Consider the following 16,692-nt stretch of genomic DNA (forward strand, 5'->3'; position numbering starts at 1 on the left):
CTCTGCTGCGCGCTCGCGACCCAACGAGGCTGAGACGGAACACCGGCTCCTCAAAGGAGGCGGACGGAGGCCTGCGTGCACCCAGAGGGCGTTCCTCTAGGAGACCCCCGCTGAGGCAGGGAGCCAATCAGCTCTCTCCTTGCTGGTAGACATCACGTCCGCCCCCGCCTCTTCCGATATTGCGCCTGCGCAGGCTGTCGCCTACCAGCCGGGTTTTGGTCGTTTGCGCGGGAGTGGGCGTCCCATGAGGCCTTGCGAGGTTGGGCGGCGGCGGGCTTCTGAGGGGCGCGAGCCGAGCTTCCTGAGGTGAGCGGCAACGGACTCGCAGTTCTCTCAGGCGGGCGGTGGGACGGTGGGAGCGGCGCGGGTCAGCGGCTGCGTCTTCTTTCCGGGCGCCCCTGGGGGCGTCTTTCGGGCGCGCGAGTAGTTTCCCGCTCAGCGCAGTCGCGGTCCTCAGGAGGAGGGGGCGGGGAGAGCTACCGGAGAGGCTGGGGACTCCAGTGCGGTCGAGGGGCGGCCGGAGGGACGAGGGGCTCAGCGGCGGGAGACTGAGGGCTCCACTGCGGATGAGGGGGGCGGCGGGAGGGGCGAGGGGCGCGGCGGAAGACTGGGGACTCTAGTGCCGGCGGGGAGCCGGACTCTAGTGGGGTTATCGAGGCGAGGGGCGCGGCGGGAAACGGGGTTCCAGTGAGGGTGGGGTGTGGCGGGGGGCGCGGCTCTCGGGGCCCCAGGCCGCTGGGCCCTGGAGGCTCTGCTGGGATGCGGGGGGCGCACTCCAACCCCGCCGGCCGGCAGGCACCCGCTTAGTCAGTTCAGTTTAGTCATTCAGTCGTGTCCGACTCTTTGCGACCCCATGGGTTGCAGCACGCCAGGATTCCCTTTGCAGCACCAACTCCCGGAATTTACTCAGACTCATGTTTGTCGAGTCGGTGATGCCATCCATGCTCTGTCTCCCCTTCTCCTCCTGCCTTCAAGTTTTGCCAGCATCAGGGTCTTTTCAAATGAGTCAGTTTTTCGCATCAGGTGGCCAAAGTATTGGAGTTTCAGCTTCAACATCAGTCCTTCCAGTGACTGTTCACTGATTTCTTTTAGGAATTGACCCGCTTAAGGTTTGTGCAGTTTGTCGCGCCGACTGGGCCGTCTCTGTGGACGAGTATTTTATTGACGCGCACACCGATCGTTCATCGCTGAATGACACAGAATCACAGAGTGCCGCAAATTTCTGGGTCCCTCCTCTGAACCTCTTGTTCCCGTCGCTGGAGTTCGCAGCGTGGATTATTCAGTGGTCCCTGTGCTGAAAATAACAAACGCCTGAAATACCTTTGTTTAAGGACTGCTGAGTCCTTTGGTTCAAGTCGGCGGTGGTTCTTAAGCCTAGTTTTCTCTGCACTAGGTTGGTCGTGTCTGACTTTGGTTTTTGCGTGAATGCGGCTGCTGACTGAGTCATTCAGGTAAATATTCAGTTGACTGTTCCTCAATATCTGACCATGTTTATTTCTGTCTTCTCGGAAAGGATAGGGAAAAGAGGCTGCTTAGTCACGTGATGGCGTGGATCTATTTAGATCCATCTATTTTGAATTAAAAACGGACTTGCTGATCTTTGGAAAAAATAAGATTTTCTTGTTAATTAGCCTTTCATGACTGTTTCAGCGTTCTGAGTAATACTCTAATTATTTCTCTTTGTCAAACTTTTCAGCTACAACTATCTCTGGGTTAGATAGTTCCCAAATATCATGTGATATTTATCAATACTTTAAAAGATAGAGTCGCCTTATTTTGTGGTCTAATACTTGTTTTTTTTTTCCCCCCTGTAGGATAAATTATTATAGATTCTAAAAATATTTTCCCCCCTTCTCTATGGACTTAACATAAAATTAGTTTTGTATGTATTGGACTTATTTTCTAAATATCAACACCATTAAAACCTTATCAGTTACAAAATTTTGGGTAGTTAAACCATGAGCTGTGGAAAAGAATTTGTAGAAACATTAAAAAAAATTGATTATCCCAAAGCTGATATTCTTAATGGGGAAGATTTTGACTGGTTGTTCGTTGAAAATGAACCATTTTTGAAGTGGTTTTGTGGGAATGTGAATGAACAGAACATATTGTCTGAAGAGGAATTGGAAGCTTTTAGCATTCTTCAAAAATCAGGCAAGCCCATCCTAGAAGGAGCAGCATTGGATGAAGTTCTAAAAACTTGTAAAACTTCTGATTTGAAGACACCTACCTTGAATGACAAAGAGCTAGAGAAATTAGAGGATGAGGTTCAAACTCTGCAGAAATTAAAGAACCTAAAAATTCAGCGACGTAATAAATGCCAGTTGATGGCTTCAGTAACTAGTCACAAATCTCTGAGATTAAATGCTAAAGAAGAAGAAACCAATAAAAAGCTGAAACAGAGTCAAGGAATTCTAAATGCTACAAATAACAAGATCAGTAATGAACTTCACACTCTTACTGATGGAGTTGCAAAGTTAATGATGTTCTTCAGACGGTCTAATTTGGATCAAGGAACAAATCCACTGGTGTTTTTATCTCAGTTTTCATTGCAAAACTATCTAAGCCAAGAAGAGCAAAGTACGGCAGCATTAACCTTATATACCAAAAAACAGTTCTTTCAGGGTATACATGAAGTAGTTGAAAGTTCAAATGAAGAAAATTTTCAACTTTTAGATATGCAGGCACCATCTATTTGTGATAATCAAGAAGTTCTTGAGGAGAGACGGCTAGAAATGGGTAGGCTGCAGCTGGCATACATTTGTGCTCAACATCAGTTAATTCACTTGAAAGCAAATAATTTGAGCCTAAAGTCAAGTATAAAGTGGGCAGAGGAGAATCTTCATAGCCTCACTAGCAAGGTAAGCGTGAGAAATGAGACTGGATTCATATTTAAGTTGTTGTTAATTACGAAATAATATTGGGAGATCCCCTGGAGAAGGGAATGGCAACCCACTACAGTATTCTTGCCTGGAGAATTCCATAGGAGGAGCTGGTGGGCTATAGTCTGCTGCTGCTGCTGCTAAGTTGCTTCAGTCGTGTCCAACTCTGTGCAACCCCATAGATGGCAGCCCACCAGGCTCCCCCGTCCCTGGGATTCTCCAGGCAAGAACACTGGAGTGGGTTGCCATTTCCTTCTCCAATGCATGAAAGTGGAAAGTGAAAGTGAAGTCGCTCAGTCGTGTCTGACTCTTCTCGACCACATGGACTGCAGCCTACCAGGCTCCTCCATCCATGGGATTTTTCCGGGCAAGAGTACTGGAGTGGCTTGCCATTGCCTTCTCCACGGCTATAGTCTATGGGGTTGCAAATAGCTGGACACAACTGAGTGACTAACACATGCTGATAGTAAAGTACTTTAGAAAGGGGATGTAGTAAGTAATTACATTTTATTTTCTGTTCAGTGTTGTGGTATGTGTTATTGTTTCACACAAATAAATCTTAGTGGAGGGGAGAAATAATAATTATAACCCAACCACATTATCTAGCTCATTTTCAAAAGTACTTTTGTATTCTTTGTTGGTTCATACACAGATAAGGCTGACGTCTTTTTTATGATGAATGAGTAGAGAGCCTTATTGCTGTTATAGGTAGTCTGCCTTATTTGCTCTGACCAGAGGATGGTGCTAATGAAATCCAATTCAGTGGATTGAAACTCTTGATTGTTTTTAAAGAATGTACAAATGTATTAAAGATATCTACTTGCACTCTTGGGTAGCTTGCTTTCCTGGTCATGTAATCAGTAGATAGTTGAGTAAAAAGAGCTTTTCTGAAGCTATATACCTATAATTGTCTCAAACTTCAGAATGATGTGTGAAGTACTGTCATTCTGTAGAAGTTCTAAAGTCAACAAGCAGGGTGGGAGAACAGCTACTGAGATTATTTTAAGAAAAGCATAAATAGCATACGTTAGTGTTTGGTAAGTAGTGTGGTAATGGGTGATTTTTTTTTTAAGATGAACTTGACCAAAAAAATCTGTTTTGGTAGCCATTTATGTGTATAGTATTTTACATAGTAGTAATAGCATTAAAATTTAGCAGTTCATAATGGCTTTACCCTTGGTTTCATCTTCTCTGTGCCATTTTAAACTGGGTTTTTGGCTTTTGTTAATACAAAACAAGTTTCTATTAGTGAATATGTTATCTGATAACCTAAAATGGAAAGTGAAAATAATTTAAAAACTATTCCTACTTTGTATTTACAGTTTGAAATGTAATTGTTTTCTTTGTGTAGGCTCTTGGCAAAGATAATTTGGATGCTAAAATTTCTAGCTTGAACAGTGAAATTCTGAAACTTGAAGAACAAATCACTCATATAAAAGACAAAATTTTGCCTGCTATGGTAAAAGAGAATGCCCAGTTATTGAATATGCCAGTTGTAAAGGGAGATTTTGATCGACAGATTGCTAAACAAGACTATTACACAGAAAGACAAGAGTTGGTTTTAAATCAGTTGATAAAGCAAAAGGCATCATTTGAACTTCTTCATTTATCATATGAAATTGAATTGAGAAAGCATTGGGACATATATCGTCAGCTGGAAAACTTGGTTCACCTACTTAAGCAAAGTAATTTGATGTTCCACCAGCGATTAGAAATGCTAACAGATCCATCAGTATCTCAGCAGATAAATCCAAGGAATACCATTGATACCAAGGATTATTCTACTCATAGGTAAGTTTCTTTGTTTCTTTAGTGAGTAATTATTTTTCTGTTTGTTTTTGTTAAGTACTAGAGTTTGAACTAAAATTTGTGAAAGTTTAAAAAGTTCTTTGTACTTCATTTTTGGCGTTTGTATTCTTCCACCTTTCTGTTATATGGGTCTGTGTTTCTTTTAATTTTTTTTTTCCCCAATTCCTCAGTTAATTTCTTAAAATTTTTTTTAAATTGAAGGGTAACCTTTTTCATTTACGTTAGATCTAGAAGTAGCTGGTTTAGAGGTGAGGTGGATGGTTTGGAGAATTGAAAATATACAATACAAGGCTTTTATTCATGTTTGGATGCTATTATTTAGATATTTTTAGATTTGGGGCAGGAGGCTAACTCTAGCAGGAAGTTTGAATGCATCTTGATGTATAGCAAGTATTGCTGATCAGAGAATTGATTGCATTTGGAGAAGGCGGTGGTAGGGAGGAGAGAAGACTTCATTTTTGCATCTAGTCAGGTGAATCAGTAAGGATGACTGCTAGCTTCTGGTCTCTTCTGGATGTCTGAGCAATTAATGGTATGGAGATACTGAAGTTGAACAGCTAAAGTAGTAAAAGGACTCAAAAATCTGGATTCTGCTGCTTTTTCTCTAGACTAAAAGAAAATCATCTAATACTTTTTATTCTTATTAATGAAATGAAGGGCATGGATAGGGCTATGTCATTGCAGTTTTAGAAGGTGGCGTTGAAATCATGATTCTGTGTGAATGGTGCCCCCTGGAATTGTGTGGTCACATTCCACAAGAAGAGAATTAGCCTTGGGCTTGAACTGGTTTGGGGCTTCCTTGGGGCTCAGATGGTGAAGAATTTGCCTGCCGTGCAGGAGTCCTGGGTTCGATCCCTGGGTCCAGAAGATCCCTTGGAGACGGGAATGGCTTCTTACTCCCATATTCTTGTGAATTCCATGGACAGAGGAACTTGGCAGGCTGAGTCCATGGAGTCACAAAGAGTTGGACACAACTCAGCAACTAACACTTTCACTACTTTTCACTTTGAACCAGTTTCAGGAAGACTAAGAACAGATACTTTTTGTCATATATGTGTAGAAGGTGCTGCCTCACATTTTTCCATTTGTACTGTAGGACTTTTCTGCCATTAATGTTTGAAGTATTACAATGGCCTCTTGGCTCATTAGGAATTTAATTTGTCAAGCAAATGTAGACATGACTGGAGTAGCAAGTTTACTATTAATATTTATGTAGCTTGTATTTTCAATTTTTCTCTTTTAAGTCTACCACAGTCCTTTAAAATTAGGTAGATGTTAGACGTGAAAATTAAATCTCAAAGGTTGACTTGACTTAGGTCTTACAGGACAGCCAGCGTCAGACCTCAGTCTTCTGTTTCAAGTTCTTTGCCGTTTCTGCTGCCTCATAGTTGTGTTCTGTGAAAGAAGTGTTCTCTAGGGCAGTATCTCTGAAGGGTACTTTAATTGAAGTAGGTTAGTGGCAGTTAAAGTCAAAAAGAATTTTATGTCTAAAACTTGGAAGATGGGAAAACTGGGAATTCAGATACGATAATTAGAATATGTATTTCTGTAATGAGATAGTATTGTAGTTGGAAAGTTTTTAATTGTTTGATTAATATTTACAATTGTTAGCTTTCCCAAAGATACCCCAATATAGTGGGTTATAATTTTGAAAACTGTACTGACTTAAGAATTTCTTCTAATTTTTATTTCTACATTTTAGGCTTTATCAACTTTTAGAAGGAGAGAATAAGAAAAAAGAATTGTTTATAACCCATGGAAACCTGGAAGAAGTAGCTGAGAAATTAAAACAGGAGGTTTCTTTGGTACAAGAGCAGTTGGCAGGATCTGCTCAAGAACATTCTTTCTTTCTGTCCAAACTAAACAGTGATGTGAACATGCTTTGTGAAGCTTTGTATCAAGGAGGAAATCAGCTTTTGCTTAGTGATCAGGTAGGTGCTTACCCTGGTAATTAAAAATGCTTAAAAAAAATGTTCATTGTAAAAGATACTAAAGAAAATGTTAACATGAAGAAAATATTACCCCATTTCCCTGATAGTAACATTTTGTATCTCATTTTTATTCACATATATTTTTCAAGTAGTTTTGGTCAAAGTTTTTAAAATTTATTAAATATTTCAGATATGAAAGGATATGTAATGTTTATGGTAAGAATTAAAAAAAAAAAAACACCATCCCTGTATTTTTTTTCACTTATTTTAACACACAGAGGATAGCTTTTATATCTTTAAAATTCTGTGTACCCTAGTAATAGCAGCTCCTTCTAATAGGCTTCCCTGGTGGCTCAGACGGTAAAGCGTCTGCCTGCAATGCGGGGGACCCGGGTTCGATTCCTGGGTCGTCCGGAAGATCCCCTGGAGAAGGAAATGGCAGTCCACTCCAGCACTCTTGCCTGGAAAATCCCATGGACGGAGGAGCCTGATAGGCTACAGTCCATGGGGTCGCAAAGAGTCGGACATGACCAAGAGACTTCACTTTCACTTTCTAATAGCATTCTCCTCTCTTTTTTCAGGGAGGAACTATGCTAAGATTTGTCATTTGCTTTCTTTTATTTATAATACAGACTGTGTGTTAGTTTTGTATGTTTCTGAACTTTATATAGATTGTATTATATATATTCTTCAGTAACTTGCTTGTTTCTTAATATGATTTTGGGTTTTATCCATGTGGGTATTTGTAAAACGTAGCTCATTTATAGCTCGTTTATAGTTTTCTCTTTTGTATAGTTAGTATTCCCTTATGTGAAATTCCACAGTCTAATTACCTGTTCTGTTGACAGACATTTAGATTATTTCCAGTTCTTGCTGTTGTAGATCATACTGATGTGGATAGCCTTGCTGCATGTCTTACAGATGCATGTCTCTCTCTCTCTGTCACCTCACATAGGAGTGGAATTGCTGAATAACAGGTTCTGTTTTACATAATACATCAAACTGATTTTGGAAGTGGTTGTACCATATTGTACCAGCAGTGTTTGAGAGATGCTCTTTTACGATGTTTTTTTCATCACATAGTGCTATTTGCATTTATAGTTTTCTCACTCTGCAAAGATATAAAATAGCGTGCCGTTGAGGTTACGATTGGCATGTCTCTGATGATCGTGGCGGTTGAGCCCCGTTCGGGAGGAGTTCTTTCACGCATTTCAAACGCCAGCCATTTGTCAGTGATGTGTGCTGCATGTGTTTGCTCCCTATTTGTGTCTTGTTTTTTTCTTTTTTATTGTTACCTGTTAGTTTTTGACTTTTTTTTTAAGATTTCAATTTTGATGTAATTTATCACTCTTATGGTTTGCCCTTTTTTATATCTTGTGAAAGTTTGCCCTTAACATAGTAATGACAGTCCCTTTTACTTTATCTTAAAAGTTTATGCTGTTCTAGTTCTTTAATCCACCAGGAGTTTGTGACATGAGAAATAGAGTTCTAATTTTATTGTTATTTTCCCCCGTGAATAACCAGATTGTCCCATTACCACTTATTGAGGCATCCAAATTTAACATCAGTATCTTTCTGGTGAAAGGACTCTCATACATTAAAATACATAAAAGACCCTCCTTAAACGTCTTTTGCCTTCGTGTATGCTCGCTTAGATATTAAGAGCACTGCCAGTTCTGAACCATAAGCTGGGTTCAAAGTCTGTTTTGGAGGACGAGATGGTTGGATGGCATCGCCGACTCAATGGGCATGAGTTTGAGTAAGCTCTGGGAGAAATGGTGAAGGACAGGGAAGCCTGGCATGCTACAGTCCCTTGGGTTGCAAGGAATTTGACACGACTGAGTGACTGAACAACAACAGATGATTCCTGTCTGGACTGTGATTCTAACCAAGGGCTCTTCCTGCTCTGGCCATCCTGATCTTAAGATTGTTGGTGTCCTTAGTTTATTACAAAGACAGTCTCCTGTTTGACTTCCTACCTTCTATGGACCTTGGACTTCACCACTCCTCTTGTCAGTGTCAGGAATCATGGATTCTGTTTTTTCAAGATTAGCGATTGAGTAAAGCAGCTTCTGGGGTCTCTTACCAGTCTGCATCATTTTATGGATTTGTAGTCTTTTAAAGTCTTGTTCTCTCTTTGTTGGTTTCAGGAAGCTTTGGGGTTTTGTTTTTTGTTGTTGCTGCGCTGGGTCTTCTGTTGTGGTGCGTGGGCTTTTCCTCGTTGCGGTGAACAGAGGCTCTTTAGTTGTGCCATGCACTCTCTAGTTGCCCCGTGGCATGTGGGATCTTAGTTCCCTGACCAGGCATCGAATCTGTGTCCCCTGCATTGTAAGGTGGATTTTTAATCACTGGATCACCAGGGAAGTCCTAGAAGATTTTGCTTTGTTTGACTCTTTAAAATACTTCATTTCACTTTTTACATTTTTTCCTATGGAAGAATTGATCTGAATAACTACGTTATCTTTTCTTGAAATAAGACAGCTTATGATTCGTTTTTAAAATAATTTTTTATTATAAAATATACAAAATGTAAAATTTACACTTTTAACCTTTTTAATGTGTGCAGTTATGATGACGTTAAGAACATTTGCAGTGTCATGCAGCCGTGTCACCATTTACTTGCAGAACTTTTCTCATCCCACATGGGCTGAACTCTGTGCCTGTTAAATATTAATTCTCCATTCCTTCTTTTCCCCATCCCTGGTAGTCTCTATTCCATTTTCTGTCTCTATAAATTTGCCTACTGTAGTTATCTTATAAAAGTAGAATCATATAATAATATTTTCCTTTTGTCTTTGGCTTATCTCAGCATAATATCCTTAAGTATCATCCATATTGCATCAGGTGTGAGAATTTCATTCCTTTTTGGTGCTGAGTATTCTGTTGTCTGTATATACCACATTTTATCTGTTCATCTGTGTTTTATCATCACATTTTATCTGTTTAACTGTTCATCTGTTCATAGACACTTGAGTTGTTTACACCTTTTATCTGTTGTATATAATGCTGCTGTGAACGTTGTACACGAATTTGAGTCCCTGTTTTCATTCCTTTTGCGTATATGCCTACGAGTGAATGCTGAATCATGGTAAGCCTGTGTTTAACTTTTTGAGAATCTGTCTGACATTACCCAGCAGCTGTACCAGGGTTCTAGTTTATACATGTCCTCACCTACAGTTGTTATTTTCCCTTTTAAAAAAGTATGTAATAGTCATCCTCATGGATATGAAGTGATACTTGTGATTAGTTTTTTAAAGTTTCCTATTACTGATTCTATCTTCTTGATCTTTTAAATAATTATTTAAAAATCCTGTGATGGTGGATTTGAAAATTTCTCATTGTAGTTCTATCAGTTTTTATTTATATTTGAGTCTATTTTATAAGTTACATCCAAGTTTAAAATTGCAGTGAATTATTATCCTGGTGGATTTAAATTGCAGTGATTTAACTGTTTAGCATTATATAATGACCCTGTATTGTGCTTTTTGTCTTAATTTTCTCTTGTCCAATATTAATATTCCTATGCTATTTTTCTTTTGGTTAGTATTTGCAAAGTAGATGCTTTTTTCCTTATGTATTTTTTATATTTTCCTTTTTATTTAGCGTTATGAAATAAACATTTCCATGCTACAATAATTTTAATTTTTAATGTTTATAATACTCTATTGATTTAATTACTATGTCATAATTTCTGTAACCAGTCCACCATTTGGATGAACTCTTAGAGATAGTATAGAATTATGAGGTTTCTTGGGTTATACACATTATTTTTTAGCTTTTGATACTGCCATATTGCTTTTCAAAGGAGTTTACCTATTTAAAATGTCACCAGCTATTTGAATGTCTACTAGACACCATTTATCATATGATACACCATAATTTCACGAGTTTCTAAGAAAGAAAAAGCATTTTCATTTAAACTGACACAGCACTTTCTTATTTAGAATTTTTATCTCATACCTATTAGAAGATATCTTTTAGGTGTGATAGACATAGGTTTTTATCATATCCCTTAGGAATATACATTAAAAGGAAAAAGCCAATTAAAATGATTAAGGTATTTCTGAAACTTCACATTCAGTGTCCATTTCTATGTTATTTCTTGACTCAAAGTATTTTTTGTGTTTTTCCACACTGTACATAAACAGTGTTGGTGATAGCAAAAAACTTATTGTTCAGTCGGTAAGTCATTTCTGACTCTGCAACCCCATGGACTACGGCACACCAGACTCCTCTGCCCTCAGCTGTCTCCCGGAATTTGCTCAAATTCATGTCCACTGAGTCAGTGATGCTATCCAGCCGTCTTATTCTCTGTCTCCCACTTCTCCTGCCCTCAGTCTTTCCAGCTTCAGGGTCTTTTCCAGTGAGTCGGCTCTTCACATCAAGTGGCCAGAGTGTAGGAGCTATAGTTTCAGCATCAATCCTTCCAGTGAATATTCACAGTTGATTTTCTTTAGGGTTGACTGGTTTGATCTCCTTGCTGTCCAAGGACTCTCAAGAATCTTCTCCAGCACCACAATTCGAAAGCATCAATTCTTCGGCGCTCAGCTTTCTTTATGGTCCAACTCTCACATCTGTACATGACTACTGGAACACAGCTTTGACTATATGGACTTTGATCAGCCAAGTGATGTCTCTGCTTTTTAATACACTCTCTAGGTTTGTCATAGCTTTCCTTCCAAGGAACAAGGGTCTTTTCATTTCTTGGCTGCGGTTACCATCTGCAGTGATTTTGGGGCCCAAGAAAATCTGTCAATTTCCGTTTTTTCCTCTTCTATTTGCCATGAAGTGAGTACGTCAAGGCTATATATTGTCACCCTGCTTATTTAATTTATATGCAGAGTATATTATGAGAAACACTGGACTAGAAGAAGCACAAGCTGGAATCAAGATTGCCGGGAGAAATATCAATAACCTCACATATGCAGATGACACCACCCTTATGGCAGAAAGTGAAGAGGAACTAAAAAGCCTCTTGATGAAAGTGAAAAAGGAGAGTGAAAAAGTTGGCTTAAAGCTCAACATTCAGAAAACGAAGATCATGGCATCTGGTCCCATCACTTCCTGGGAAATAGATGGGGAAACAGTGTCAGACTTTATTTTTTTGGGCTCCAAAATCACTGCAGATGGTGACTGCAGCCATGAAATTAAAAGACGCTTACTCCTTGGAAGGAAAGTTATGACCAACATAGATAGCATATTCAAAAGCAGAGACATTACTTTGCCAACAAATGGCAAAGGCTATGGTTTTTCCAGTGGTCATGTATGGATGTGAGAGTTGGACTGTAAAGAAAGCTGAGCGCCAAAGAATTGATGCTTTTGAACTGTGGTGTTGGAGAAGACTCTTGAGAATCCCTTGGACTGCAAGGAGATCCAGCCAGTCCATTCTAAAGGAGATCAGCCCTGGGTGTTCCTTGGAAGGAATGATGCTAAAACTGAAACTCCAGTACTTTGGCCACCTCATGCAAAGAGTTGACTCATTGGAAAAGACTCTGATGCTGGGAGGGATTGGGGGCAGGAGGAAAAGGGGACAACAGAGGATGAGATGGCTGGATGGCATCACCAACTCGATGCACATGAGTTTGGGTGAACTCCTGGAGTTGGTGATGGACAGGGAGGCCTGGCGTGCTGCGATTCATGGGGTCGCAGAGTCAGACACGACTGAGCGACTGAACTGAACTGATGGGGGCTTATGCCATGATCTTAGTTTTTTGAATGTTGAGTTTTAAGCCAGCTTTTTCACTCTCTTCTTTCACCCTCCTCAGGAGGCTCTTTAGTTCCTCTTTACTTTGACTGATAAAATGTGGTCCACTGGAAATGGGAATGGCAGACCACTCCAGTATTCTTGCCTCAAGAACCCCATGAACAGTATGAAAAGGCAAAAAACTAAATGACCTAATTTTAAAATGGGCTAAGGACTTGAATAGACATTTCTCTAAAGAAGATATATAAATGGCCAACAGGTTTATTATGAGTAGTTGCTCGGTGTCACTAATTATCAGAGAAATGCAAGGCAAAACCACAGTTGAGATATCACCTTACACCTATTATGACTATTATCAAAAAACCAAAAGAGTAGTGTTGGTGAGGGTGTGGGGACATTGGAGCCCTGGTACATTATTGGTGGGAGTGCAAAATGGTGAAGCTGCTGTGGAAAACGGTATGGAATTTCCTCAAAAAAATTAAAATAGAACTACTGTATGATCCTGTAATCCTCCTTCTGGGTATTCATCCAGAGGAAATAAAAATAGGATATTAAAGAGATGTCTCCACTCACATGTTCATTGCAGTCCTACTTGTAATAGCTAAGCTGTAGAAAAAACCTAAACGTCCATCTATGGAGGAATGGAAAAAGAAAATGTAGTATATACATACAGTGAAATATTATTCAGCCTTAAAAAAACCTCAGAATACCACAACATGAATGAACCTTGAGGAGATTATGCTAAGTGAAAATAAGCTAGTCCCAAGAAACAGCGCATGATTCCACTTACTGTGGGCCATCTAAAATAGACTCGTTAGAAGCACAGAGTACAGTGGTGGTTGCCGGTGATGGAGAGTTGTTCATCAGTAGGCGTCAAGTCTCACTTCAGGCGAAGGGAACAAGTCCTAGCATCTGCTATGCAACATTGTGCTAACAGCTAACAGTGCAGTGCTGCGCCCTTGGGTTCGTTAGGAGGGGAGACCTCGTGCTGTGTGTCTTAAGCACAGTAAGAATTTTCAAAAAAGGTGCTGGAATCCCCTGGCGTGGCAGTGGTTAGGACTCCACGCTTCCAGTGCAGGGGCATGGCTTTGATCCCTGGTTGGGGAACTAAGACCCTGCAGGTCTTACAGTGAAGTGAAGTGAAGTCGCTCAGTCGTGTCCGACTCTTTGCGACCCCATGAACAGTAACCTACTGGGCTCCGAGGTCCATGGCATTTTCCAGGCAAGAATACTGGAGTGGGCTGCCATTTCCTTCTCCTGGGAATCTTCCCAACCCAGGGATCGAACCCGGGTCTCCTGCATTGCGGACAGACACTTTACCATCTGAGCCACTAGGGAAGCAGTGTGGGGTGTTATATATATGATAAAGTGCTTCTTATGACTGTCTGGTCAATAACAGTTACATGATGCTCTTAATTATACAGTGCATATTGATTTCAGTTATGTTAAAGTGTGAAAGAGTCCATTCTAAAATCACTAAAATATGGTGATTTTACTATAATTGTCATTGGGTATCATTATTTTACATTTTTTCCTAGCCCAGTGAGATACAAAATGTCATCCATATGAATTTTGACTTTCATTTTTATTAATAAAGTTGAATATTTTTCAGTATTTGTAGTATTATTTTAGTAACTATTAAGATCTTTAGTATTGGAGTTAAAGGTGAGATATTTCTCACTGTTTTCCAGTTTACAGGGTTTTCCCTCAGAGGCCACTTACTGTGGATACCACTTGATTTTTTTTTTTTTTTTTTACTGTAGTTTAAGAAGTACTGCTCTTTGGAGCTGGCATTTATGACATGTGTATGACAAGCTAGTACTCTTGAACTTGTACATTAAAATCACCAGGGAGCCTGTTGAAATGTGACTTCTGGCTTTGTTGCAGAGTGATTTAGTGTGGAGTGAGGTATAGGAATCTATTCACAGCAAGCATCAGGTGATTACCATACTGTGGATCATTCTGAGAAGTGGTCGAAGGTTGAGGTGTAGTTATAGCTACAGATTGTCTGAGAACCTCTTTGATACTACTGGCTGATGGTTAGAAAACCTAAGCTGCTTTTAATGTTAAGAAGTGAGGAATTTCAGTTATCAAATGTGGGGGGTCCAGAATGTTTAGGTTTTTGAGAAGAATTACATGGTAAATCAGGATAGTTGAATGTTACGTGTAATTCCATCTTCTGTAACAGTGTGAAAAAAGAAAAATCCAGATTAAGACAATTACTTTATATTGGTAATTGCTTCATTTCAAGGTTTTATCAGTACCTCTGATGTCTGGAGTAAACAGGTTAGGCTAAAACAAGGTTTGATTGCTTTGGCAGAGTGTTAAGTTCCATGAAGGAAATTGTGTTCTTTTTTTTTTTTTTTGGTGTTCATTTTTATAGTTGTAGACTCTAAAACAATGCATGGTATAAGGTAGGCATTCAGAATACTTGTTGAACGTATAAATATGCAGAACAGTTTGCATATCAAATACTCTTCAGGGAGTAGGAGTTTGCTTTGAATCACTTAAACTTGCCTGCAGAAGTTGTTTCAATGGATCTCACGTAGACTTTTTGTTAATCCTGCTATGGATTTTTAATTGAGGTCTTTTATGGTTGAGGTTGTGGGAATAGTCATTATATCATTTAGATTCTTCCTACGTAAATTACATTTAAGATTTATGATTGGTATTATGAATAGTGATTTTGAATTAAAAAGCATTATTACTTTCCTTTTAGGAGTTAACGGAGCAGTTTCATCAAGTTGAATCTCAGCTAAATAAACTGAATCATCTTCTTACTGATATTTTTGCTGATGTGAAGACAAAAAGAAAACTTTTGGCATCTAATAAGCTGCATCAAGTGGAAAGAGAATTATATGTATATTTTTTAAAAGATGAAGATTATCTGAAAAATATTGTGGAGAACTTAGAAAACCAATCAAAGATTAAGACCATTGGTCTTGAAGACTGAAAATTGCCAAAAATGAAATCTTCACTGCATGTGCTTTACATATTTAGGAGAAGAATACAGATAATAAACATTATGAAAATTTTAAGTCTGAGGTCGATGAACCATTTCATTTAATGAATTTTGAGTATTATATCAATTTGGTTTATTTCTTATATGTTTGTTCAGAGTACCAGTGCTTTTTATACCTTGAGAATTTGCTTTGTGGCACTTATTCCTGGTAACCTTTTTTTAAAAAAATTTTATTTATTTTTTAATAATTGCTTTACAGAATTTTGTTGTTTTCTGTCAAACCTCAACATGAATCAGCCATAGGTTTACATATATCCCCTTCCTTTTGAAACTGCCCCGCATCTCCCTCCCATCCCACCCCTCTCTGTTGATACAGAGCTCCTGTTTGAGTTTCCTGAGACATATAGCAAATTCCCATTGGCTATCTGTTTTACATATGGTAATGTAAGTTTCCATGTTGCTCTCTCCGTACATCTCACCCTCTCCTCCCCTCTCCCCATGTCCAGAACTCTGTTCTCTATGTCTGTTTCTCCATTGCTGCCCTGCAAATAAATTTTTCAGTACCATTTTTCTAGATTCTGTATATATGCATTGCTGCTGCTGCTGCTGCTGCTGCTAAGTCACCTCAGTCATGTCCGACTCTGTGCGACCCCATAGACAGCAGCCACCAGGCTCTGCTGTCCTTGGGATTCTCCAGGCAAGAACACTGGAGTGGGTTGCCATTTCCTTCTCCAATACATGAAAGTGAAAAGTGAAAGTGAAGTCGCTCAGTCGTGTCCGACTCTCTGAGACCCCATGGACTGCAGCCTACCAGGCTCCTCCGTCCATGGGATTTTCCAGCTAAGAGTACTGGAGTGGGTTGCCATTGCCTTCTCCATCTATGCATTAGTATATGGTATTTATCTTTCTGACTTACTTCACTCTGTATAATAGACTCTAGGTTCATCCACCTAAGTAGAACTGGCTCAAATGTGTTCCATTTTATGGCTGAGTACTATTCCATTGAATTCTCTGGTGGCTCAGATGGTAAAGCGTCTGCCTACAATGCGGGAGACCTGGGTTTGATCCCTGGGTGGGGAAGATCCCCTGAAGAAGGAAATGGCAACCCACTCCAGTACTCTTGCCTGGAGAATCCCATGGATGGAGGACCCTGGTGGGCTAAAGTCCTTGGGGTCTCGAAGAGTCGACTGAGTGACTTCATGTTGACTATTCCATTGTGTATATGTACTGCAGCTTCTTTATCCATTCATCTGTCAGTGGATATCTAGGTTGCTTCCGTGTTCTGGCTGTTGTAAATAGTGCTGCAGTGAACAGTGGAATACATGTATCTTTTCAATTTTGGTTTCCTAGGGTATATGCCCAGAGAAGGCGATGGCACCCCACTCCAGTACTGTTGCCTGGAAA

At 39.8% G+C, this 16,692-nt stretch overlaps 1 protein-coding gene across 3 annotated transcripts; it reads left to right on the forward strand.

Moving 5' to 3' along the window:
* Positions 1-206: 206 nt before the first annotated feature.
* On the forward strand, positions 207-15,854 carry HAUS3 (HAUS augmin like complex subunit 3). Of its 3 annotated transcripts, none has more exons than XM_059887681.1 (6): positions 207-367; positions 1,093-1,451; positions 1,815-2,861; positions 4,234-4,673; positions 6,394-6,622; positions 15,046-15,854. In XM_059887681.1, exons 3-6 carry the CDS (start codon positions 1,959-1,961, stop codon positions 15,277-15,279), a joined length of 1,806 nt encoding a protein of 601 aa, XP_059743664.1. In that variant the 5' UTR covers positions 207-367; positions 1,093-1,451; positions 1,815-1,958; the 3' UTR covers positions 15,280-15,854.
* Positions 15,855-16,692: the final 838 nt, after the last annotated feature.

Source organism: Bos taurus, chromosome 6 (assembly GCF_002263795.3).
Source record: "Bos taurus isolate L1 Dominette 01449 registration number 42190680 breed Hereford chromosome 6, ARS-UCD2.0, whole genome shotgun sequence".
NCBI lineage: Eukaryota > Metazoa > Chordata > Mammalia > Artiodactyla > Bovidae > Bos > Bos taurus.

What these genes read in the sequence shown, in the direction of transcription:
- HAUS3 (XM_059887681.1), top strand. Translation starts at nt 1,959, where the DNA reads ATGAGCTGTGGAAAAGAATTTGTAGAAACATTAAAAAAAATTGATTAT. An exon ending in TTCATAGCCTCACTAGCAAG is followed by an intron (nt 2,862 to 4,233) that starts GTAAGCGTGAGA and finishes TTCTTTGTGTAG; the next exon opens with GCTCTTGGCAAAGATAATTT. An exon ending in AAGGATTATTCTACTCATAG is followed by an intron (nt 4,674 to 6,393) that starts GTAAGTTTCTTT and finishes TCTACATTTTAG; the next exon opens with GCTTTATCAACTTTTAGAAG.